The sequence below is a fragment of the Melanostigma gelatinosum genome (genome assembly GCF_949748355.1).
Source record: "Melanostigma gelatinosum genome assembly, chromosome: 12".
In the NCBI taxonomy this organism is placed as follows: Eukaryota; Metazoa; Chordata; class Actinopteri; order Perciformes; family Zoarcidae; genus Melanostigma; species Melanostigma gelatinosum.
Window position 1 is genome coordinate 4,717,977 of NC_136645.1, and position 24,838 is coordinate 4,742,814.

The 24,838-nt window shown below is 45.6% G+C and overlaps 1 protein-coding gene across 1 annotated transcript in view; it reads right to left on the reverse strand.

Moving 5' to 3' along the window:
* Nucleotides 1–1,103: 1,103 nt before the first annotated feature.
* Nucleotides 1,104–24,838, reverse strand: part of arfgef3 (ARFGEF family member 3) — a gene marked incomplete at its 5' end in the record, with an annotated part of 30,910 nt that continues 7,175 nt past the window's right edge. The window contains 36 exons of the mRNA XM_079280462.1: nt 1,104–1,712; nt 1,853–2,327; nt 2,660–3,045; nt 3,571–3,672; nt 4,286–4,457; nt 4,600–4,818; nt 6,166–6,296; nt 7,197–7,328; nt 8,754–8,856; nt 9,687–9,801; nt 10,297–10,473; nt 10,789–10,917; nt 11,024–11,168; nt 11,470–11,573; nt 11,764–11,886; nt 12,041–12,182; nt 12,284–12,463; nt 12,808–12,953; nt 13,266–13,399; nt 13,930–14,241; nt 14,626–14,776; nt 15,298–15,408; nt 16,024–16,239; nt 16,877–16,984; nt 17,201–17,366; nt 17,532–17,698; nt 17,914–18,266; nt 18,532–19,124; nt 19,205–19,337; nt 19,681–19,793; nt 19,962–20,209; nt 20,841–20,959; nt 21,190–21,294; nt 21,597–21,681; nt 22,405–22,450; nt 23,005–23,121. Of these exons, the coding sequence (XP_079136588.1) occupies nt 1,521–1,712; nt 1,853–2,327; nt 2,660–3,045; nt 3,571–3,672; nt 4,286–4,457; nt 4,600–4,818; nt 6,166–6,296; nt 7,197–7,328; nt 8,754–8,856; nt 9,687–9,801; nt 10,297–10,473; nt 10,789–10,917; nt 11,024–11,168; nt 11,470–11,573; nt 11,764–11,886; nt 12,041–12,182; nt 12,284–12,463; nt 12,808–12,953; nt 13,266–13,399; nt 13,930–14,241; nt 14,626–14,776; nt 15,298–15,408; nt 16,024–16,239; nt 16,877–16,984; nt 17,201–17,366; nt 17,532–17,698; nt 17,914–18,266; nt 18,532–19,124; nt 19,205–19,337; nt 19,681–19,793; nt 19,962–20,209; nt 20,841–20,959; nt 21,190–21,294; nt 21,597–21,681; nt 22,405–22,450; nt 23,005–23,121 (6,450 nt within the window). The 3' untranslated portion in view covers nt 1,104–1,520. The remainder of the gene's footprint in view (nt 1,713–1,852; nt 2,328–2,659; nt 3,046–3,570; nt 3,673–4,285; nt 4,458–4,599; nt 4,819–6,165; nt 6,297–7,196; nt 7,329–8,753; nt 8,857–9,686; nt 9,802–10,296; nt 10,474–10,788; nt 10,918–11,023; nt 11,169–11,469; nt 11,574–11,763; nt 11,887–12,040; nt 12,183–12,283; nt 12,464–12,807; nt 12,954–13,265; nt 13,400–13,929; nt 14,242–14,625; nt 14,777–15,297; nt 15,409–16,023; nt 16,240–16,876; nt 16,985–17,200; nt 17,367–17,531; nt 17,699–17,913; nt 18,267–18,531; nt 19,125–19,204; nt 19,338–19,680; nt 19,794–19,961; nt 20,210–20,840; nt 20,960–21,189; nt 21,295–21,596; nt 21,682–22,404; nt 22,451–23,004; nt 23,122–24,838) is intronic.

Here is a 24,838-nt window from a genome sequence, read left to right on the forward strand (position 1 = left end):
AAGATCGCGTTCAGTAAAGTCATGTGGTCATTGAAATGTGAGAGGTTCATCCTCTGTAGAGCAAGAATTACCTCAGTAAATTCCATAGAAATCTGCGTGCCTTAAATGACGAAATTTCATGCGTACAAGTGGAAAGTTCTGGTCTGATTGTGTTGTTAGCGGAGAAGATGAGACCGAGAAGATGTCAGCAGAACTCTTATTATTATTAAACGTGTTGCTTTTTCCTGTCTTATAACATTGTTACGTATATATCTGTGTGTTCTGGACTGCTGGTCGGACAGAAGAAGATATTTGAAGACTTCAACTTGGGCTCTGATAACTGATCAACTGATCCAAAACAGAAAAAAACATCCACTTATTAGTTGCATATGAAATATAAAAAAAGAAAATGCTCAAAATGACACGTTAAATATCTTAAATAATAAATAATTTACATAAATACATGTACACACATAAACAGTGAAAGATAACGCGTTGTATATTATATGCATTCAACATTAAATTACACATACTGCATGTGTACTTTGGTTAAAATAAATACTCGATCGCTCCAAGGTGTAAGCGTGAGTAATAAACAACAATAAACAAGGAGTGAGTCATAAACATTCAGTTGCAGGAAAATGATGACTGCACATTATTTAAAGCTTGATATAGAAATTGCATTACAGCGACAAACATTCATCTACAATCAGTTCAAATGTAAAACGTGTCTCTACCGGATGGAACGGACCTCACTCTCTGATTTGGAAGAAATAAATATAACAACACCTAAAGTTGACCTTATTTTAGCTCGATGTATTTCTTTAATGCTCGTGATCTGTTGTGTTCTGAAACATAGTATGTTTTCCCTCATTGCGTCATCTGCGGAGTCATTACTGTTATTCACCTTTATCTCATAACGAGTCGTAATATTGGCCAAAACGGAGTTGAAAATACACCCCAAGTTGTAAAAGAGAAAGAAGAACTTTTCCTTCAAAGCCACATGGAGTTACGTTTTGATGATCGAGTCTCCGTTTTGTTTACATCTTATGCTCAACTGGCCCTTGCATGTATGCACATGGAAGCCATGAAACACTTCGATGTCGAACAGCTGTAACGGACAAACGGCTGGAAGAATCGAATGTGATGTCATTGAGCTCACCAACAGCTGTTGGCAGCAGTGTACTAAGAAACGGATCCTCTGAATGTAAATGAAGCTCAAAACAAAACTCCAGTGTACCTTTTAAAAAGTATGCAAATAAACTTAACAGTAATCATAACTCATTGCATATGCGCACATTTAGGTCTGTATCCACATTAGGATGAAGCAATAATCCAGCTCGTTCCACTGCTCTGTTACATTACGATGTCAGTCTGCCTTTGCGTTGCATCATCAGCAAATCAAACTCATCATCAATCTACCGCACAGCGGCGCCTTCAAACCAATCTCATCCATCTTTCGTCTCTTTACGTCCTTCACTGACCCGACAGACTGCGCTCTTCGTCCGGTGCTTTCCGTTTGCATTCTCCTCGCCGCAATGTCACGCGGTGATGTCGTAGAGTCTGCCGACGCGGCTCAGCCACTCGCGCAGCGCCAGGCGGACGCGGCCGTCGGTCACGTGGCAGGAGAGCTGGCTGAGGCAGGGGTAGAGCGCCGGCTGGAGCGCCAGGAACGAGGCGTCCGACAGGAGGAGGACCTGATTGAGGAGAGTCAAGACCATGTTGGTCCACGCCTGCAAGGGGAGAGACAACATGTCAACAAAGCTCAACACTCAAGCGGATGTTTGTCTTCCACACACCCCTCCCTTTCCCTTTCCTGTTGTTAAGACAAAACAATGTCTAAACTTGTGTGACGATAAAATTGTATCCGCACCTGTATCTGAGCCTCAGAGTCCCTCAGTGAGATGCTGTGGGAGCTGATGGTGGATCCTGATCGTGGTCTCTTGTCCTGCCTCAGAACCTCAGGTCCCGCACTGACCGAGTGCCTCAATGGGGGAACCTGCTGGTCCACCAGATGTTGGGGCCTCTGCAGGGGCCTTTGAGGCTCCACCAGGCCCCTCCTCTCCCCGCCTCCTCCTCCTCCTGCCGCCCGGCCCTGCTCCTTCATGAACAGGTTGACGTGGCTCTGCTGCTGCGGCTGCTGTTTCCTGCGTTTGTACTCCATCATCAGCTTGCTTATGGTTTTGTCCGTGGCGATGGTGTACAGTTTGTTCCCGGCGCTTTCCCACCATTCCTTTCTCCTTCCTGGTCCAGCGCCGCCAGGAGCTCCTCCTACAGAGCTTCCTGTCATCCCGGAGTCCCTCCTCTCGGCCTCGTACCGGATGTGGGGGGGCAGACTGCCTGTGCAGCTGTGAGGAGAAAAGAACAGGTCACTTTAATTGGACAGGTGCTACACTGAACAAGAGGGCGCAGGTAACCTGAGTAATGTGCGAGTGAAGCATTGATTGAAACTAAGGCCTGTCAAATGTTCTGCAAAAATGCACGAGATGAAATGTGTATTTAAAACACATCTGCAGGGGTTACATGCTTGTGCACAGGTGAAGAGCCAGCTGTTACATGGCAGGTAGAGAAAGCTGTTCATCAGATGGATAAGGTGTTACATTTGATGCTTGTGTTCAGGGTGGAGACAGACATTCGGCAAGTCGCCGTTAGAACAACATAACAATGACTGACGTCCGACCTGAGTCCTGGGCCGGGTGTGGGCGTGTCTCCTGGTGACGCCGAGCTGTCGGCTGGCTGAGACCTGTGCACGCCTTCCTCCGACGGCGTCCCCCTCGCCGACAGCCCGCTCGCTGAAGTCGGAGTGGAAGTCTCGGACTGGAAGAGAGGCAGGAAGAAGACGTGATCTCCTCCTCCTCCTGCTCCTCCCCTCTGCAGCGCCATCTCCTCCAGCATGTTCTCCAGGTCGCGGTGCATCTGAATGTAGCTGTTGCACAGATCCATGCACAGCTTGTAGAGGCGTTTGACCAGCCACGCCCAGTCGGCGCTGCTCAGCGGCTGCACGCTGAGAGAGGGGATGGGGGCTCGCCAGTGATAGCGTTTATCCCGGCCTCGGGGGGGGCTGACCTGCCCGAGGAAACGCAGAGCATGAGCTGATTTTTGATATTAGAACATTAGTAATTCATCTCACTCGTTACATTAGGAGGGTGAAAAGTTCAAGAAACCCTCTAAGGATGGAGCACGTTAAACTGTAGCAAACTAGAGGACATTACTCATGGATAAGAGAGTTATAGACTTATATAGGCAAATCTTTTATTTTTGTTTTGTTTCTATAGTCGCCTGTCAATCACTGTGGCCTCTGACAATTTACATTTTCAATCTGTAATCACCGTTTTCGTTGTCTTTTACAAAAAATAAAAAAAATAAAAACAGAATTTGTTCTGAGCAGTTGATGATTTGTCCTCGTTTTAAACCGTTAAAAGCTTTATTAACTGAGAATAAGTTGAATCACTGTTATTATCACAATCAAAAAAGACAATTATTCTATACACACCTACTATCATTGAAGAACAGAAGCTGTGTGTGTGTGTGTGTGTGTGTGTGTGTGTGTGTGTGTGTGTGTGTGTGTGTGTGTGTGTGTGTGCGCGTTACTTGTGCCGTTTCTTCAAAGATGTCTTCGTCCTCTGAGGAAGCAGAGCCAGGGTGAGAGGAATCAGAGCTCCCCTCCTCTTCCTCATTCAGCATCCTCTTCACCTAAATACAACGAAAGGTTCAAATGTGTGAAACAGTTTTGATTGCTGATGACTCGTTGGTGATTATCACAATGTTTCAAGGTTGTGATCTTTAGTAGGTGGATGCCAACTGGTTAGTTATTATTAGATACTAAATGTAATCAATTAGAATAATTAGTCAATTGTTTTATTTTTGTAATGCTTTTGTTCAAAAAATAATCATTACTGAACTTCAGCCTTATAAAGTTGACATGTTTAATGTAATAGTGATGGATTTGAATACAATATTTACTCTCGCTTGAGCTATTATTTGGTCTCCACCAACTTCTAAGAAACATATCTGTCTCTTTAGGTAAAAAAAAGTGGAACGTCAACCAACTAGTCTAACGTTTTTTGGTGCTGAGCAGGAAGTATGAAGTGAATTAATCCGAACTTATTGAATGGAAACCGTTAAGTTTGGGCTCTATAATTAAAACAATGAGCTGCAAGACAGTAAAAAGCTCTGTAGAGCTGAGGGGACCTTCAGAGCGGGGTGATAATTCTCTGTGTGTTTCACAAAGATCCATCGTTAACATAAAATGTACTCGTGCAGCTTTATTGAAGTTGGTGAAAAACAAGAGTTTTGATGACTCTACCTGCTGTGCCGTCATGCTGTCAGCTTGGCTCAGAGTGGCACACAGCAGGGCCTGGAAGTACAGGTTGAAGCTCATGGCAGACTGACGGTAAAGATTAGCCGCTCCGCAGACACCCGACACCTTCATCAGCAGGTACTTCAGACCCGGCCGAGTGTCAAAGTCCCGCGCTGTCCTGCAGAAGAAGAGATCAGGAGATAAGTCAGCCGAGTGTGAAGCTGAGCAGCATTATCATTGTTATGAAGCGACTCCAGTGGGATTACAGATCCATATGACACTGTCATCTGCATATCGTCTGATTTTCTTGTTGCAGTAACCTGTAAGAGTCCAGCAGCAGATCCAGGATTATGGCTAAGTTAGTCATGGAGATGTAGCGCAGGAAGCCTGCTGTGGCCGGGCTGGGGTCAGAGGTCCCACGTGTGACCTTTTCGTTTCCGTCGGGCTGCTTGACGAACTCCTCCAGCAGGATGTCATAGAGGTTTTGGAGCAGGACCTGGTGCGACAACAGGCTAACCACGATGGTCCGGAACGGAATACTGCAGGATGCAGAAACCAGGAAGCCGGTTAAAACACCTTTTTAAATGATAAGAACAATCTCTTTGCCCCAAGTAACAAATAAACAATTGTCTACTGTAACTAGGCTGTGATAAACCAATTTAATAGCCACTGCATTGTGGCTTCAGTACATACAGTATATTATATTGGATTTTTAGAGGGAGCAGTCAATGACATAATAGTCAAAACCGAAAAAGCTTTAATGAAGAATGAGCAATCATGAAATGCTGTTGCACCAATAAAGCTGATTTGTGTTAGATAAGGGAACGACTGGCAGCCATAAAATCGCTTTGTTACAAGTCAACTTTATATAAGAGGAACTCAGATTCAGCATCCTGTCAATATACATCTTGTAGCCATTTTTGTTACCATCTGACCTCCATGATTGGTTGAACATTAGAAGCTTCACGTAAATCATAAGATTCGTCATAACACAAAACACAAATATTCGTCAAATCCATCTCCACATTGTGCGGCTCCGCAGGTGGGTACGCTAGTGTGACTGTTCATGCACATTTTTCATAAAGGAACGATGTCAATGAAAACGGCCTTACCCAATTTTCCTGCAACCACAGCAGCAGAACGACAAGCAAAGACAGGAAGTGAGGGTTCGATTTTGGCTGCATTTCCAATCATGTTTTTTCAAGTTTTGAACAAAAGAAGACAGCAAATTTTAGAAAAACTGATTTGGTTTTCTTTCTTACAGGAATACTTCACCCAGGCAGTCACCATTTGTATCTCAATTACTCACCCTGTCACTTTGATTTTGTGAAGTTTTTTTTTTTCTTGCATGCCTCTCTATGGCGAACGCAGAATCACAAAACAGAGAAAAGTCGTAGAAAAGACTATTTAAAATAAATGGTGGCCGCATTTAACAACAGCAAACATATAATAATATAATCTGTTTACAAACTGTCACACAACTTGTGCAGAATAATCAGTCTCCACTTGTGCTCCTGCGCAAGTGGAGACTGTTGATGCAGAAGTGTCCTCTTCTTTGCCAAGATGCAGAAGAAATTCATACAACTGGATAAATGAGACTTGGACTACACTGTACATTTGTTAAAAAGGATTTTCTGACATAGTTTTGCTGTTGTTAAACTTTGCCCTCATTACTTCAATTAATTTGGACTTTTCTCTGTTTTTTTATTTGATTTTTGAAAAACAATAACATGCTTCTTCTTGGTTAGAGTTTTGGTCAGAATGTATTTTGAGGTCAGGATCAGGGGAGTGTACTGTAGTTCTAGTTAGACAATAAAAGCAGTTAATCATGGTCACATGGAGCGAAACATGCTTGTTGCGTGGGCGCTTGTGTGCATGCTGCCCACCTCTTCTGAGCGTGCCCGTTGGACTGCTGGTCGGTCGGCAGCTCGATGATGAGAACGCAGGACTGAGCGTGCTCAAAGCCCTCCTTGTTGTTGGGCGTCTTTGGGGAGCACTGGGTGTCCAACATGAAGACCTGGGACACAAAGAGGACAACAGTGTACTGTAGTTAATGGGTAATGTTTGCTTGTTGACGTTTTAGTTAAATTGAAATGTGAAGATTTCCTGGTTTCTTGACTTCTCTATGACAGGAACTAAATATCTTTGAGTTTTGGAGCAACACGACATTTGAGGACGTCATCTTGGGCTTTGGGAAGCACTGACAATGTCTACAGAGGGTGTCATATGTTGTGGCACTTTAAAGATGAATTCACTAAGAGCGAGGTTGTACTTTTTGAGTTTTATTGCAATAAATACGGTTTGCATTTACAAATGTGGATCTCCCAGCTGGCTGGTAAGAGCGAGACACTGAATGAAGCTCAGATAAGGATACTTAGACATAATTACACCCGTAGGAGGCGTCTTTGAACACACTGTTGTTTTGTCTGTAGATTCGTGACCTCATGCCTAGAGTCTCTCTCTCTCTGCCCCTGAACTCCACGACTTTGTTTTTAAAATCATCGGCTGGGAAGCCCAAAGGCCAGATTCCACGGGAGGTGGAAAAAGGAGAAGTGCACAGACAGATAAGCAAATATAATCCAGCATAACATGATCATAAGGTTTTAACCTGCCAATACACAGAGTGTCAAGCCCCTTAACGCAAATGTGTGCTTTGTTGTATTGAGCTGTAAAATAAAACTGACTTGACACTTCTGACTTCTTCGTGGTTAATTCATGAACTTTCCAGCTCATTGTTGTCCGGAGAGCTCATTTATTTCTTGCCAAACTTTCTTTTTAAAATGAGACAACTAGGAATGACATGTGGACCCTTATGGTTAAAAAACAGCCCGATGAACATGTAAAGCCACTTCCTCTGTCCCGGTTCATATGAAGTACACTTGTCATGGTTAACACACAGTATTTAAGTCGCGCTGACCTGCTGAGCCATTGCTTTGATCCTCCAGTACTCGGCCTCAGCTGAAGGAGAGTGGGACGGAGCCGCCACCTTCACCTCGCAGGCGTCTCCAGAAAAACTGTCCGAACCGCTATGAAAACACGCGAGAAGGTTCTACAGAGAGACACAGAGAGAGGAGTTAACGTGCAGCTCCTCTTGCAGCCGTCTGATGTTTGTACATTGATTCAATAGAGGGAATGTTTTAATTTAACCAAAATATACTTCCCTGAATACACAAATGTGAAAAAAACAAGATGCAAAACAACCGCTGTTATCATCAACTTTATGCATGACATAATACTTTATATGACATAATACAATAGTACTTCTACAATATATAGCCTCTGGTAAAACTGTGAAAAGCTGTGAAAATATTTTCGATGTTCCATCGAAAATATTTCATCCAGTTTTTGTCGGGCAAAATACTAATATCAGAAAAGTTAGAGTCCCTAAAGCCACCTCGAAATGGATTATAAAATATGTGATATTTAAAAAAAACATTTCATCTCATCTTCTTACTAATAGTGAATTCTGCCTACATTTAAATAAATCAGTGTAATAAATTCCCCATGACTCTGTATTCATACGACGTCTTGACTCTAAGGTTCAGACACTCCAAGTTAAACATCAAGATCATCATCAAAAAGCAGGAAGAAAAGGAACTAAATTGCTACTTTGTGTCTCCTTTCAGGCACGTAATGGTATACACCCACATTTATGCAAAACTGCCGACATACTACTCAAAGTTACAGTTCATTATGATAGTGCAGCTGTAAACGCATCCAACATGCCACTTGATGACAGGAGCTCTTATATAAACGGCCAAAAGTCCAAAATAAATACGATGTGCCACATAAAACCAAACTGTTAGCCCCAACATGATGCGACAGTCACAAAGGCTGTTACATAAACAAAATGACCGCATGTCTGTCAATGTGGCTAAGAGCATGTTAAGCTATATGTTGAGATTTTCTACATTAAACTGGGAGATGATTTCCTCACAAAGTGCTTTCCCAAGAAGAAGGAGTAACACAAAGGACCCCACATTTCATCTTTGTTTTTCTTCATGCTTTTTGCTGAAGACGTTAAAAACTGAACCCAGAAAATAAACACGACTCATTTAGTCGGTTCTAGTCCTAAAATAGCATCTTCTGGAAACAAGCAAAGATAATCTGTCAGTGGTGGTTAGATCATCATCACTCTCTCTCTGAACACACACACGTGGCTCTAAAGCGGCTTAGCAGCAGTCAGTCAGCTGAAGGAACACACAGCGCACACACAAAATGCCTGGCGCTGCGTCACCTCTACTGATCTCACTCACACACACACACACACAGCATTAAAATGAACAGCAATTACAATTCAAGTGTAAACCTTTTTTTCTGTTAATGCAGCAAAAAAATGGTCAAATCTGCGTATTCCTCCTTCCCATTTACATTTATGTGCGAACATGTGACTTAGAAGCCATTTTAAGTCTTGGTATCTGCATGTATCTGTGTGTGTGTGTGTGTGTGTGTGTGTGTGTGTGTGTGTGTTTACCTTGACAGGCTCTAATGTAGCAGAGAAAGCGTCCTGCAGAGCACAGCAGGCCAACCTCCACATCTCTTCTGTGAACACTGGGCCCACTGTGACCAAAATATACCTGGCGAGAGACGGGGAACAATAGAAACAGCAGTGGATACATTAGAGGGAGGAAAAGTGATCTGAACACCTACTTTCTAACGCATTGTCCATTGTTTATGATCTGAACATGATGCTGGTGATATTTTGTATTTTTGTTCATGTAAATCCCACAAAAAATATGGCACCTCAAACCTGTTGGTTCCTCCCGAGGACGTAAATCTTGAAATATATATATGAGCCATTTTAAGTTTCTCTTTTATTTAAAGGCTCAGTATGTTCCTAAAACAAGCTGGCCGCTCGAGTTTTCATCAAACATGAATCAAACTGGAGTAAATAGTGACATTACTGGGGACTATTTTCAGTGGTGGATTAATGCACATTGTGTGTTCTCGTAAGTATTTTTTGGCAGCAGGACGGTGTGTGTGTGGGATTGAATCAAAATAAACTACAGTGTGTGTTCATGGAAATGAAGGAACATGTCAGCCAGTATTGATATCGTCTAATTGCAGTTTTTCTGGGCAATATTCCAATGGCCATTTTAAATAATGTATTTTTATCAGCCAGATGATGTGTTTAGACATTATACTCTCCCCTCATTTGCTGTTCAAGAAGACAAAGTCCAAAATCTATCAATCAATCAATCAATGTGAGAGGTGCTTTTATTTTTTGTTCACGGATCCATCTTCGTCTGATTGCAAACAGTGCCGAACATCTAATATTGGCGGTCAAAAGCTAAAACCTTCAGCTCGTAAAGCTGGTTCAGACTGTGTTCATAATTTAGGTGATTCCTGCCTTTACAGTTTCCACGTGGTTGTCAGTGTGGTGAACGAGGAAGTTAAGCGTCGTCACCTGATGCAGGAGCAGCCGACTCTGGAGATGGTCTCTGCAGGCTCAGACACACAAGCCACAAGAAGCTTGAACAGATCCTTCAACATCAGGTTGATCAGAGACTCGTATCCAATATCTGCAAAAAGGGAAGGCAGAGACACAAACACACAAACAACAACAACAACAACAACAACAACACAAACCATCAGCACATGGGATGCAGATGGAGTGGCCGCAATTTAATTTGACGAAAGAGGAGGGCAGTGGAATAACAAGTCATCCATCACGCTCTACTTCACTTCAATGCACAAACACACTTTGTACACGACCGAGAACAATTCATCAGATCTGTGATGGTGGACCTTCAGTTTATAATACATAATAAGGTTCCTGAGGTTAAAAATGACGACAGTTGTTGCAGGAAATATTTGAGCATCGGGAAGCTTTTGCCCTGTTCAGAGGAAGGCTGAGCTTTGGAAACAATACAGTTCTTCAGTGCTCGTCTCAAAAAGAGAGTCGACAAAGTGGCAATTAGCCCGGAGTTTATGTGGAGCAATGTCTGTTTAACTATTTAGTATTTCAAAGACACTGCAAAATGTGGAACGCGATGGGGAAAACAGCTGCGTCTCACCCGAGTGTATGAAGCTGTTGACGTGCTCCACCACCAGCTCGCAGCACAGGCCGATGGCGTGTTTGAAGTTTGCAGCCGCCACATCCCAGTAGGAGTGGTCGCCGTGGCTTCGCTGCAGCCACAGTGACATGACGGGAAGCAGCAGCTGGATGACGGAGAAGATGGCGAAGCCCGGACCTGGAGGGAGGAGACACAGTTAGGACTGTCAGGGTAAGCGGCAGGTATTCTTACTTGGACAATGGACCTTTAAGTGAGCTAAGCCAGCTTGAGATGCTTGTTATGGGTTTTTTTCAGTCTGTTGCAAGTTCATTTGGATTGAGATCATGTGACTGATTTGGCCATTCAAGAACATTCCACTGTTTGGCTGTAAAAACAACTTCTTTCGTGACCTTGTTTTTGTGTCAAGGATCACTGTCCTCCTTAATTGTTCTAAAACGTTGGGACTAAGGTATAAAACAGCTGTTCAAACACACACGTGTCTGTGTGTGTTACCTGGCACAGTGATGACCTCTCTGAGCAGAGTGAAGAGCAGCTCCAGGGTTGGAGGTTGGTGCTGGCGGGGACAGTTTGACACTGCTGCTGTGAGCTGCTCCAGTAACAAAATCCACACCTGGATCAGACCTGCGGGACGGAGAACACAGCGACACACAGCGGGGGGTCAGAGAGAGTGCTGGAGGGGGATGGAGAGGATGGAAAAGTAAGGAAATGAGACAAACACGCGCGTTACCCGTGTCGTCATCAAACTCCTGCAGGACACAGTCCATCCCGTCCTCGGTGCTGATTGAGCGTTCCTGTGATCTCATTGGCAGGCTGGCGAGCCGCGCCCCCAAGAACACCGGCTTGGTCTGCATCTTGTAGATCTTTGCCAGCAGCTGTCAATCAAATGTTTCACTATGTCACATGATCAAATGCGTGCATATATGCTTCTGCTATCTGCAGCTACTCAATGAATATTTGGACTAATAATCTGGACAGTACTGTAGATTATTGAATGTGTTATTCTGTCACTTAGTGGGACAGTTTTGAGAAGAAAAAGTGTTTTTGGTGTAATTTATTCATACAACTTTGAAGGCACAAAGGATCAGGAACTTTTACTTTGAAATTCGTTTTTTAATGGTGTCACAGCAAAATGTTCGACACTAATTAGCTTAAAACCCAATAGAAACGTCGTACCTGTGAACATTTGCGAAGGTAGTCCAGAGCCGGCAGGCAGAGGTCAGTGGAGCTGAAACCCGACGCATGGACACAGTCTCCAATCTCCTTATAGTCCACTTCTCCTGCACACACAGACAACCACACACACACAATAATAACTTGGTACAGAACAATTGTTACTGTGCAAGCTAAGTCTTTGTAAGTATTTTGGACGTGCGTCATGAGCGTCCTACACACAGCGGAATGGAAGAATCCCTAAAGGTGTGTAAAAGTAATGAACTGAAAAAAATAGCATGTACAAGTGAGACAAACCTAAGCCTTTGACGAACTTCATGAGGCACATGATGTAGTCAGTGGCAGCGTTGGCAAAAACTTGGATGTTGTCAGTGTTGATGAAAGCCTCGAAGACATCAAAGACCGGAGCCTGGGACTTCCCTAGAGGAGAGAACACGAGGGAGGGAGGGAGGGAGGGAGGGAAGGGGGAAGAAAGAATACATTTGGTTGTTTCTGTCAGATGACACACTTACTCAGGTATTTCTTTGAATAAAATGCGTGTGTGTTGGTTTGCAACAGGGCCTGTCAGACGTACCCATGGAGTATTCTCCCAGCAGGTAGTCTTTAGTGTCGGTCTTGCTGCTGTGGACGGTCCTCAGAGCGCTGAACAGAGGCCTCCACCCTGACAGGATCTGAGGAGAACACATCTCCACCAGCTCGCCGATTGACGTTATCACCTGCAGGGAGACGAACCGAGAGACACGTTGTTAGCTGTGTGGCAAAATAAAGGTGCTACACGCGTGGTTTAGTGATGGACGTCAGTACGAGTGGACTCTACCTGGTCCTGGACGTCCTCGTCGCACAGCTCCAGCTGCATGATGTGCTCGAAGGGCCGGAACAGCGCCTCGTTGAAGTGGAAGTGCGGAAGCTCCGCCCAGCTCGTCAGCACCTCCGTCAGAACATCGTGGATGAAGGAAACGGCCTTCTGGGACACGTGGCGCTCTTTGTGACATGAAGCCTGGGAGAAGAAGACACTCTTACTGTTTTAGCAGCAAGCTTTAACAAGCGGGAGAAGCTGTTCAACATGAACTAGGTGGTCACAAACACTACGGCACTGCAATTTAAAACTGTTGGACTTGGTCGTTTCTCAATACTGTTGAGAAAAGTATTCCATTTATGGACCAAACATAAACGACACAAAAGCAAAAACATCCTGACCTACTTCATATGAAAGCTTTTGAATGACGGGCAGTCTGCAGGAACCCGATGAACCCTTTTAGATGGCTCTGTGCACGCTGCAGCCTGTTGCAGCAGCGCTCCCTTTGGGTTTTGGTTTTTTTAAAAGAGGCAGAAGTTGCCTACCTCCACCAGATGCGGTGCCACAACGCTCCAGGCCCTCATCATGTGGAGCAGAGGTCGGTTCCTGTTCCTGACGATCCTCAGCATGCCCTCGCCCAGACGGAAGAGATGGAGAGCACTGCGCCGGTCCAGCGTGGACTTGGCCTCTCCTACAGACACACGGAGGAGGCAGACAGGCTCTGATCGGGCTTTATTCAGGTCCTTAAATCTAATATGAATTTCCTAAATGTGTGGTAATGTAATCCGTTATCCAACGAGGGGTTCTGTGTTTGTAAATCTGTGATTAGAAAGAGCATACAGAGCTCTTAAGAATAGAAAAAAATGTAATTGTCAGAATTTTGGTCACTTTAGCAGAAGTATATGTTGCTACAATATAAGCGCATGACCTCATGTAACCCATCAACTATTTCATCCTGTGTGTGTGTGTGTGTGCGTGCGTGCGTGTGCGTGCGTGCGTGTACCTGGCATTGCCAGTGAATAGTCCCCAGTTTCTGAAACAGAGTCGAACAGCTGAGACTGAGACGCTTTCCTGAGCTGCTGCAAGAAGCCGACCAGACCAACCAGGTTCAGCTTAGTAGCTGCTTCTTCAAACAACCTAGAACACACGTTAAAAAACGACCCCAAATCATCACAATCATTTTAAATGGTTGTTGTAAAGTGAAGTGAGGTGAAAACACGTCGGTGAATATTCAGAGTGCAGAGGAACGTTTTAAGGCCCTTGAAGCTCACTGACAGCCCTGTGCAGAGGACTATTTACTATGTTGTGGCACCATGTTCAGCTTGTAAATGTGTTCTGTCCATCTGCTGAAAAAGATCAGAGGGAACATTTTTTTTGCTCCTAAAAGCAGCCTAGATAACTGGTTACATAAGAGATGATCCTTGAAATAAACACTGTTTATTCCCTGCTTGTGCCAAACTGCTTGTGCCAAACTTTTCATCCTAAATCCTAAAACTCAGTCTCAGGCAGCGCTGTGCTGCTGCTGCCATCTTGTGGTCGTTATAAGGATATTGTTGTTGATAAAATATAGACTTTGATGAGTTTAGATATATAATAGCACTAAAAGAATAAATATATATATTATTCTATAGATAAATCGGTGCTGTATCGTGATATCCGTGCCCTACCTGTCGGCCTGTGTTGACAGCGTACACACAGCCTTGGCAGCGCTGGTCCCAGTCATCAGGCTGCCGATCTTCAGGTCCAGACCTCGGCCTCTGCCGCTCTCCCTCAGCAGCTCCTGGATGGACAGGGGCTGGATGACCGGCTGGCTCAGGCCCATCCCCGAGGCCTCCGGGCTGGGCTCGCAGCTCAGCTCCATCCCCAGGTCCACGCCGACCGCCTGCTGGCTCTGCTGGGTGATGGTGGTCAAAGAGGACAGCTGTAAGGTGCCGTCGCTGAAGTGAGTGTGCTCCAATGAACTGATGTATTCAGTCACCCTGAGAGAGAAGGAGAGCCAAAGAGTGAGGGGCAGGAAGAGAACAGAACGAGGTAAAGGAGATGAAACAGAAAAGGAGAATACAAGTTGTATTGTTATACATATTGTATTGGTACTATATCCGTTTTCGAAAGAACTGTGTTTGAAATCAATCAAAGGGCTTTATTAAAACATTTAATGTCCCAAATGATATTGCAACTTCCTGAAAATGCAATCCTTCTATTTATGTGGGAAAGTTAAACTAACGCACTCGGTTTTCGATTTTTGGAACATGTAATTCTACTTCTTTTATCCCAAAAGTGTTTAGAAGTTCTGTTAAATATAATTGGAAATTGTAAAAGTAATAAAAACGTGTGTGTGTGTGTGTGTGTGTGTGTGTGTGTACCTGAAGACATGTGGCCAGCAGTCGTGGTTGTGGCTGCCCATCTCCAGTCCAACGTTCAGGATGGCGTCCATACACAACACATGAGCCGTGTGGAGGCGAACTCCCTGAGGACGACCCATCTGCTCCAGACGCTGTTCAACGCGCTGCTTCACTGGACACACACACACACAAATGCATATCCGGATATATAACGTACAGTACACATGTAGGTATTATTCGGCATTCACAAACTTTATTACACTTAAATGTATGCTGCGTTCTAGCGTTCACGAGATGTCACGAAAAAGACCTCGTTGAACAATTTGTCAATCGAACTCTTGCCGAAGAGAGTTGGGAAAAGAGCCAAAACATACTTTCCATTGAGGAAAAAGCCTTCAGTGTTGTTCTTTGTTCTCTTTTCAATGAAGGAATATTCTCCAGTTCTGATCGATATGATGCTGTTGCAGCATCTACGCAAACCTCTTCAGGAAGTTCACTGTTGTTTAGAACGAACAGTCGCATATCCGTGTCTCCATAATCATTCAAGTCTCTTTTTTCCTGAGCTGTAACCTCTTGATAATTTGTGCAAAGCCGATGATGCCAACTCAAATTCAGTGTTAATTTAGTCTGTGTGTGTGTGTGTGTGTGTGTGTGTGTGTGTGTATTCATCACAGTGTGAGCTGCTCTCGGTACCTTGTGTGATGGCGTCGCCCGTCTCTCCCACTTCCTTCTCCTCTTTCTCTTCCTGCACACATGAGGCTGCAGCCATCTGGGCCAAAGCTGAGGCACAGTTGGCAGCCACACCTGAAAAACACATATGCGCGCACACACACACACACACACACACACGATAAGACATTTCACAGATTGATGCACCGTGCGTCTGGGTTCCTTCACCTTTGGATGTATTTAAATTTGAACTCTCTGTACATAAACTGTACCATCCCTTCCCCCATACTGTCCTCATGAACAGTTGAGGTTGTACACCATGTGTTCATTCATATTCATTCGTGCTGATCATTTCAGAATGTGTTGTAAAAAAAATGTATTTCCCTTGAAATTCTCTCCTAAATCTGCAGTGAACGGTCTGTATGAAAACTTGAACGTCTCTTTAACTTGTGAAAGTGTTGAATTTGATTAATGTGAAGCAGAATAAAGCTGAAAAACAATCAGCAAAACGTTCCATGTATGCTGACATTTTCAAACAGATGTTGAAAATGATAATCATGTTAAAAATAGACGTTGACACCATTAAAGGGCGTCCTTGTGGTCTGTTGGGGAGGACGGGCTCTTAATGTGATCCTGTGATTAATTCCAGACAGATGTGAGATTGTGCATTTATGGGGAAGGTTCCCTGATGAGTGATGCATCTCGTTTTATCCCATGAATACAGACACAGGAGACAAACGAGTCACCCACCCAGAGCGCAGCTGAGCGCAGCAGCTTTCCGTAGGCCGTCCAAACTCAGACAGATGGTGTCTCTCTCCCTCTGGCTCTGCTCCTTGACTCCCTCCGCTCCCAGGATGAACGCTAGGCCCTTGGAGCTGCCCGCCATGCGGCCCGTCAGCGGCGTGGACAGCACGTCGATCAGGTTCTTCCACACGCCGGTGAGGATGAAGCGAGAGAACATGGCGCCTGGAAAAAACACACAAATGCTCAACTGAGGAAAGTCAAAGAGGAGGGAGACAATAAATTAGTGTCATTTTTCCACTTTCATTAAGACTACATCGACAAAGCAGAGCTGTTACTGAGTGTTCACACAGCAAATGGCTTGACTAACTGATGGACACACACACACACACACACAAAGAGTATTGTCTCTGTCATCAGCGGTGACTCAGCAGCAGTCACCATGGCAATTCTGGCCAATCCTTTGTACTCCAGGGAAACCAGAAGGAGTGCAGGTGGCACAAAAACAAAAAAGGTGGGAGCAGTCGACCATGCAGCACTATTGTGGGAAGCTTCACCTTTCAGCACACTGATTAATACAGCTTCAGGGGCGAGTGAACCGTATTTAATTAGAAGTGTTGAGCTTGGCTGATTTAGCAGCGCTGTGGAAAAGCTCCTCTTCTAAACATTACTCCAGAAATACTGCAATCGAGAAAAATCTTTCAGATTTTACACTTTTCACAGCTGAAGGACAAATAAACCTACATACTGTGAAAAAAGACAAACACACTTCTCTTGTAGCAATATGGAACTAATGAATAATTCACTGAGTAAATCGATCAATTCATCCATCCGTCGTATTTCTGGGGTTTTGGCCACTGACCTGCCATCACTGTGTCACTGTCAGCCTTGTCACAGCTGAGTGGTGATTGGTTGGACGCTCTCCTGATCAGCTGTCCTCCAATCGCACTGCTGCCCAGACCGTCAATATCTGAGGGAGGAGGAGGAGGAGGAGAGGAAAGAGGGGAAATAATGAGAAAATAAAAACAAGTTCAAATATAGTAAGTTGGTGAAACTCTCCCCCAAGGAAAGGAGTGCATTTTTTCATGTCATGATGTTTCCAGGTGTTTGTAGCCCAGACAAAATACAGCCTGCGGTATGTTAGGTTGTGTGGAGACTAGCCAGACATACAAATGTGTACGTGTACCTGTCAGCACGGTGATGAGCGGCAGCTTGTGGTCCTCCGGTGAGCCCCAGTACCCGGCATCGCCCAGCAGGTTGCGCTCTGACACCTGATGGTAGAGCTCCTCGATCCAGTTCTGTGAGAGAACCACAAGGACTCCGCTGTTCTGGATCAGACGCACAAACTCCTTCTGCAAAAAAAAAAACACACACAACACACATCAGAATCTATCCTACTCCGACTTGTGAGCGGAGTCTGCAAATACACATTTTGTCTCATTTTCCCTTCATTTCATCAATAAAACAATGTGCAAACACTCCATTAGTCAGAGGTTTGGTGTGGTTTTGCTGTTCACCAGGCCGAGGATGGGTGCGAGCGTTCGCCTCCTGTAGTAGTCGCAGCAGCAGAGTTTGAGATTGAGCAGAAGAACGTAGTACGACACCAGGTAGAGACCGTCTGCGTTCATCAGAGACTGACAGCTCAGGGTGTCCCCTGCCTCGAAACCTGGAGAGTGGATCCCACCTGGAGGGAGGCGGAGGGATTTTTGAATTTTTCAAAACTCCTTTACATTGCTTTTACAGATGGATTGTGAGTCGTGCCTAAAAGGCACAAAACGTTTTATTAAAACTGCTCTGAAGTGAAGATTTATTCTACAACATCTTGTTCAAACAGTGAGTCTCATTCTGGGACTCAAAACCTCTAACCCTCTCCCTCCTTTCTGATTCTGATTCTCTCACCAGCCTGCAGTCCGGAGCAGAAGGAGGAGGAGAAGTTCTGCAGCGACAGGTCCACCTCCGTGGCGGTGGCCAACCCCAGCAGCCGGGGCAGCAGCGCCGCGAGGGACTGGACGAACAGCCTGGCGCTCTGCTGGTCGGCCTCCTGGTTGCGGAGCAGTTTGAGGGACAGGGCGGCGGAGCGCAGGGAGCGGTGGCCCGGGCAGTCGCGAGGCGTCTGCTGCTCCTCGTCCGCCAGCGAGACGTTGTCGGAGCCGATGTCCGACACGTCGGAGCGGCCCGAGTCCTTCTCTGCAGCCATGGAGTACTGGTCACATGAGTCGAACTCTGTCCGCGACAAGTCCTGCTCCTCGATACTGGGGAACCAACAGGTGGATCTATTATGTCACTTTTATATGTTGTTGTACTGTAAAAATGTCTGATTGATTTCAGGCAGCGGGTGGTTTGAGTTGGTCTTGAGAGAGAGAGAGAATCTGTCACAATGTCACATAATTAATTCATCTATTTCAAGTAACATATTCTGTGGCTAAGAAGTTGTAACAAAAGCATAGAACATCAAAGGCTTCTCAAATACAGTAATACTTGTATGTTCACTTCAGTCTTTGCACTTTACACACTGACCTGAAGTTGCTCTCGCTGTATCGTGACCCTCCTCCGTGGTGCGGTCTGGTCCTGGACTCCACAGACAGGAAGTTGGTGATGTCGGGGTAGACGAGGCCGTGACTTCGCTGCACCACGTCTGGAGGAACCACAGCTCCTCTTTCTCCCCCACCAACACCACCACCTACTCTTTCTTTTTCTCCTCTTCCCTCGACCTCCACTGCGCGTCCTCCCTCCTCCCGTTTGCTCCCCTGGTTTGCCTCGACGCTCGGCTCACGTTTGCTTCCCTCCTGGTCGCCGCAGGATGAGGCCGAGGGGAGGCGTGCGTCCTCCCCGCACTCCTCAGGAGTAGTGCCCGGACCCACGCCAAGCTCGCCCGCCTCCAGATCCACAGTGGTTTGGCCCGTTTCCGTGGTGATGCTGATGCTGATGTCGAGCTCGGTGAGCCCGGTGGTGGCCACGTTGGCGGTAGAAGAGCTGGGGTCCCACGGAGCTTGCTCAGAGGACAGGATGTGTCTCTGCCACCTGAAATCGGCCTCGTTGATCTCCATGGACTCCCGCGTCGACTCTATCCCTTCTTTCAGATCGTCCAGTCGTCTGAGGAGAAGCCGAGCCTGAGAAACATCGGCTACGTTACGGTTTTTGTACTTGCAGAATCACTGGAGTACTGTGGCGTCCTGTCACAGTAGCGTACCTGCTCAGATTGAATGCCGCGGCCGTGCGACAGTTCGTCCAGCGCCCCGAGGAGAGCGCAGGCACAGGAGACCGACGAGTAACACGCCTCGATGCCTCCCTTCATGCAGGCCTCGGTCATCCCGTCCATCACTCTGAAGAAGGAAGCAGAAACATACAAACGCACATCATATCGTAGCCGCTTTGCTGGCTTTCAGTTCATTGTACTTTGGTTAATTATCAAATTACTTTGTGAAACATTGTGACTGTCAGATTACCAGTGCCAAATAAATGATACAGCTTCTTATCTAAGGAACATCATCAATGAAAAACATCAAGATCAGAACAACTGTAATATAGTGAATAAAATGCATTATTTTAGCATTTTTGTGAAAAGTAACACTGTGTAGCTTTAAGAGCAACGTTATGACCAGATGCTATTCAACTTCATAAAGTAAATCCTGCTAATAGTCAAATAAAGAACAAGGAGTTACTCACAGTTTAAGCAGGTCCAGGTGGGACTTCCTCTTTGAGAAGGAACGCTTCCTGGTTTCAGGCTCAACCACGCACGGACCGGCGAGGTCGTACAGCCTCTGGGGACTGCCCAGGATCTGACCCACACACACACACACACACACACACACAAAAATAGATTGCAGTGTAATACTTACTTCTACTTCAGTGAAAGGAAATAAATGGCTGACTGAAGGTGGAAAATCAATCTGAAAGTTATAATGGCACAAAAGGTGAGCAATAACGTCTCCTCCTCCTCCTCCCACCTCCTTCATGATGCGGATGGCCTCGGTGCGGTGCTGAGGAGGCGGGTACAGCAGGATCCTGTGGTACAGCGACTGCAGCACCGGCTTCATCGACTCCACGCAGCTCACCAGACGCACAAGCTCTGCGGCGATGTAGCACACGGTCCGCACTACCGGCGCAATCCTGGCGGGGGCGCTGGAGGAACAGCCGGACCCTCTGCCTTGATCGGATACCCCTCCACCAAAGGAGTCCACCTCCTGGCTGATTCCTGGAGGTGAAAAAAAAAGAAGGGACATGAAGATGAACCATTAAAGTACATCACATTTACAAGCCGAGAGACGTCTGTAGGCCTGAACCAGAATAACCTAAAAACATCATCACCTCACCGTGATGTGTAGTAAAAACGTTTCCTGCTAAAGGAAGGGGACACCATCAAGCTGACTGCTGGCAGGAGATAATAAATAATTATATATGGTCTTCATTTCCGAGGTAAAAACGGCCGCTTCCTGTTTATTTTGTTCAAAATGAACACAGACCGTTTAATTATTTAATCTCCAATTAAGTAAATGAGCTTGTTCCAAAGCAGTTACAACAATCTTGACGTCAGGCTTTGTAACTGCTCGTCTTTACAACCTTTGACTCGGCTCTAAGAGGATAACAGGCCGGCCAGTCAGCACAGACACTATAACATGGGATGTGTGGAAACAGTGTCTTTAGTTGAAGCACAAGCTTCTGCAAGAGACGAATGAAACCGCGACACTTTTAAGTCAGTTAGCTTTGTGAACATCAAACTAACTTTTACAGCTGGAAATGTTTCTCTTTCGATGTGTCTGGGCTACGGACTCAAACTAGCCCTCGTATTTTTGTACATGCAACAGTTGTGCTGACCACCCACGTACCTAGACTGTGTCTATCTGAGAGACGGTCTGACGCGCCCGAGTAGCCGTGGTGGGAAGCGATTGTTTTGTCGTTGACAGGATTTCCCATGATCGCCACGAGGGACGGACACAGCTGCTTCCTGGGTGAAAGAAAATTATAGATTTTTAGGATGATGTATACATTAGAGTGCAGTGACCTAAAGTAAGGTGAGTTAAGGAATTGAAAAAAAAAACCACAATGTTTACAAAAACTATCATTAACTGGAAAAAAGGCGTCCAAAAAACATCACATGAAGCATTTCCTAAACATTTAAATGAGTTCACTGACACCATTCCACAAACACGGGATTATAGAAGAGTTACATGTTACCATACGAGGTCGGTGAACCCTCTGGACAGGTGCATTGTGGGAGGGCAGCTGCTGAGCATGGAGAGGATGCACTCCAGGTAGAGGAGCTGCAGGAGCTGGTTCTCACTTTCGGATGGAAAGACACAACAACAGTCAGTGATTCAGAGGAACATATTACACATTAGACTGTATTTTTAAAAGAGGCTGACATCAGCATCTCGCCCCAAAACTAACCAGCACTATCAATGATATGCGAGCGGGTCAGTCAGAGGAGAGTGTGAATCAACACAGTCTGTTGACACGCCTTTTCAGCTAAAGCTTTTGTTTCTTTGAATGTTTCATCTGGCACATAGAAAATCAATTACCACCTAAATAGTACAACAAGAGAAAGAATAGTACACCAAGTAACAGTGAAGCTGCAGAGTTACCTGTCCACTGACTCCAACTTTCCACAGAAAACAGTCAGAACCATCACCACATCTTCACACAGAGCCTGGCTGGTGGGAGAAATGTCTGCAAACACACACATACAACAACAAGTGAATTCATGACACCTACTTTGTTGAATATGTTCATGAAGTGATACAAATTACATTCGCCTGTCTCTCACTTCCTCTCTCTCCTCCTCGTTTCTTTGTAATAAATCAGATGAATCAACTGCGATGCCGTCTGTGTGGCTGTATAGTACCACAGAGAACCCCCGACACTCTCACTGTGGAGGAGTTTCTTACTACCTGCAGACGGGGGATAACGGTAGCTTTATAACGGCTATAAAACGGTTTGTTCTGAACACTAAAGAAGACGATAAGTCCCACAGCCACTAGCTGCTCCATGAAGCTTTAATGCTCACTTCAACATGAGGAAACAGCAGTTTGTCCTGAGGGTGCCATGTTAGAACTTTGTTGGCCTCAGCTTTACACAAGCTTCCTGGGAGAGTGTCCGTTTAGTAACATGGTGGAGTAATGGAGCAATGTCTACCTGAGAAGAGTGAAGTCACTCTCGCTCTGTGTGTGTTTGAATCAGAGCGTCTCTGTGCTTTGCTTACATAGGCGGGCCGGCTGTGGATGCATGTTATTGGGTGCGAGCGTGCCCCACTGACAGGCCTCACAGCCGCCGCTCTGCACCGCGCTCATTTAGCAGTAACAGCTGATAACGGCGTCAAGATCGACGGCAGCTCTGGAGCTGATGACGAGAGCTGCAGAGGTGAAGGATAGAGCTGGTAATGATGTCGCCTACCTCCTCTATGCAGTGGCGGTGCAGTCACCTCGTCTCCATCTGCACCCTGCGGAGGAGCACACGACAGGGGGCGTGTTTACTGGGAGTGGGTCTTTTTGGGCTTCAGTGTCAACACAGATGTAGTGTGAAAGAGTGTTGTCAAGCAAAGTGTTGTTGTCTGCAGGCTCGGAAGGTAGCTTGAGTCTCGTACTCGTCTATTCACAGTATACATGTGTTTCTGATTGACTTACAATTTAAAATATAAAACAGACAAAAGCAACAAACATCATCATTTGAGGAGCTTGTAGAGAAAATTGTAGATAACATTTCTGTTGATTGGCTCTCCAACTTCTCAACTTTTCTTTTCAGAACTTTTTCTGTTTTTCTAAGGAGACAAAACTAAACTTTTATTTTAATTTTTTTTTTTAAACACTGCAAGGTCCCGGGCTTCCTAAACTTGTCACCGTGTGCTCTGCACTTAGTTTTGTTTCTCTTGCAGCATTTGATATGGTGTAATAGTAACGACAGTATTTTTACAGCATTATATTCAGTGTTCAATGTCTACATGTGTGTGTCTGTGTCTACTGTATTGTGTGTGTGTGTTTTGTATGAGGCTGTGACCTCTTGTCTGTGTCTCAGCTGCAGCGTCAGGTCTCCCAGTATCTGGCTCAGCGTGGCTCGGACCGCCGTGTTGATGCTGCGCTGGTGACAGCTGGACACGTAGGTCTGGATACACACCTAAACACACACACACAATTATTTCAGTCAGCGTGTGATCTTTCTAATGTCTGAGTCACAAAAGCAGACCAGGTCCTGACGCACAAGTCCCCAGGAAAGCAGACATTACCAGACTAATGAAAGGGGGGGGGGGGGGTATTGTCAGGGTGACAAACATCTTCCAGCCAGATTAGAAGATCACAGAGTAAACACTGTGGAAGGTAAGACGGCAGTTAGTGAGCAGCTGAGCAACACAACGCTTCCTGTGATACGACGCAAGCTTTTCAGAGGCTTTTATCAAAAGTGCCTTTCAGTGAATTGTCCTCCCCCCCAAAAACTATGGGCTCCTGAAGTCACCTGAATGCACCGCTGCAATCTCATTGGCCGAGAGCCAAGACAGCATCAGGACCCCTGTGGTTCAGCCACTGTTCTACAAAACTGCCTGCAGCCCCCACCTCAATGCTTTTTCCGCTGATCCCTCCGGGGTAGCAGGAGGCACGCAGCAACGTTGTTCCTCCTTTTAACCAAAATCCTCGGTTAACAGTTTATATTCGCTGGCCGAATTCACCAAACTGTCTATTTTATCTTTGTTCGCATCCGCGAAGCGAACCCGTTTAATCCTGCAGAAGTGAAGAAGCAGACTTCTTCAGAACGAGAGACCGAGAATTTCCACTCTTCACTCTCCACCAAGCGCCTCGTCTGCTCCGGCAATAAGGACGCGAAACTCCCGTATCCAGACGACAGCGATCCTCTCTCACCGAGAGAAACACGGCCTCCGACGCCGCTGCTGAGCCCACCGAAGCTCCGCAGAAAGACTCTCCTCAATCACCACGATTGAACCGTACCGTAAGGCAAAATAGAGTCTGGGCAGAGTTAGAGAGAATTCATTTGTGTTTATTTTATCTTGTTTACGTGCTTATAGTACTGTTCATTTTTATAACGAGGTGTGCTTAATAATCGCCGACACTAACGATGGCTGAGATCGTAGGGGTTGTGTCGAAGTAGCGTGTATTCCATGCTACTGTGATCTGTGTTGAGCGAGCCGCAGTGAAGTCTAAGTTGCTTCTCATCAGTTCAGGAGGTCAGAACCGCCGGCTGAGACAAAGAGCCGCTGTTCTTTCCCCGGGCTGAGAGCGCAATCTTCCGTACTCCCGCGCGGCGCAGAGGATCGTAATCGCTTGTTTTATTTCATTTTGTTTGGGTTCCGTTCCCTTCTCTTTTACTGACCCACACACACACATATAGCTTTGAGCTAATCGAGCTACGTGCTGAACAGCTACCAGTAGACACCGGGTCCCCTGTTGGCTCTCCGCTATTTTGGGTCCCACGCATGAGAGACGTCACCACTTCCCAGCTACGTCACTGAGCTGTTCCCTCGCTCCCCCCCCCCTTTGCTCACACATACCCCCACACACACACACACACGCACACACACCCACGCACACACCCCCCCCCCCTCTTTTCAATAGTCTGTTGATTTTAGACAGCGTGCTCATGAATGTATAGTTGTTGTTAGTTTAGATATTAGTTGACGAGATCATCAGTATTATAACTTAATAAACTGTTATATTTTAAAGAGCAGCTGTCTGTGATTACTTTGTGCATGCGTATTGTGATAATAACTGTGTATGTGGTCTGTGCTCGAACTTAAACCTTCACTTTCACTCCGAATGTGTAATAGTACTCAGACTACTGACATCGTGAGTGAACACTAATTATGAGACTTAGTTTTATCGTT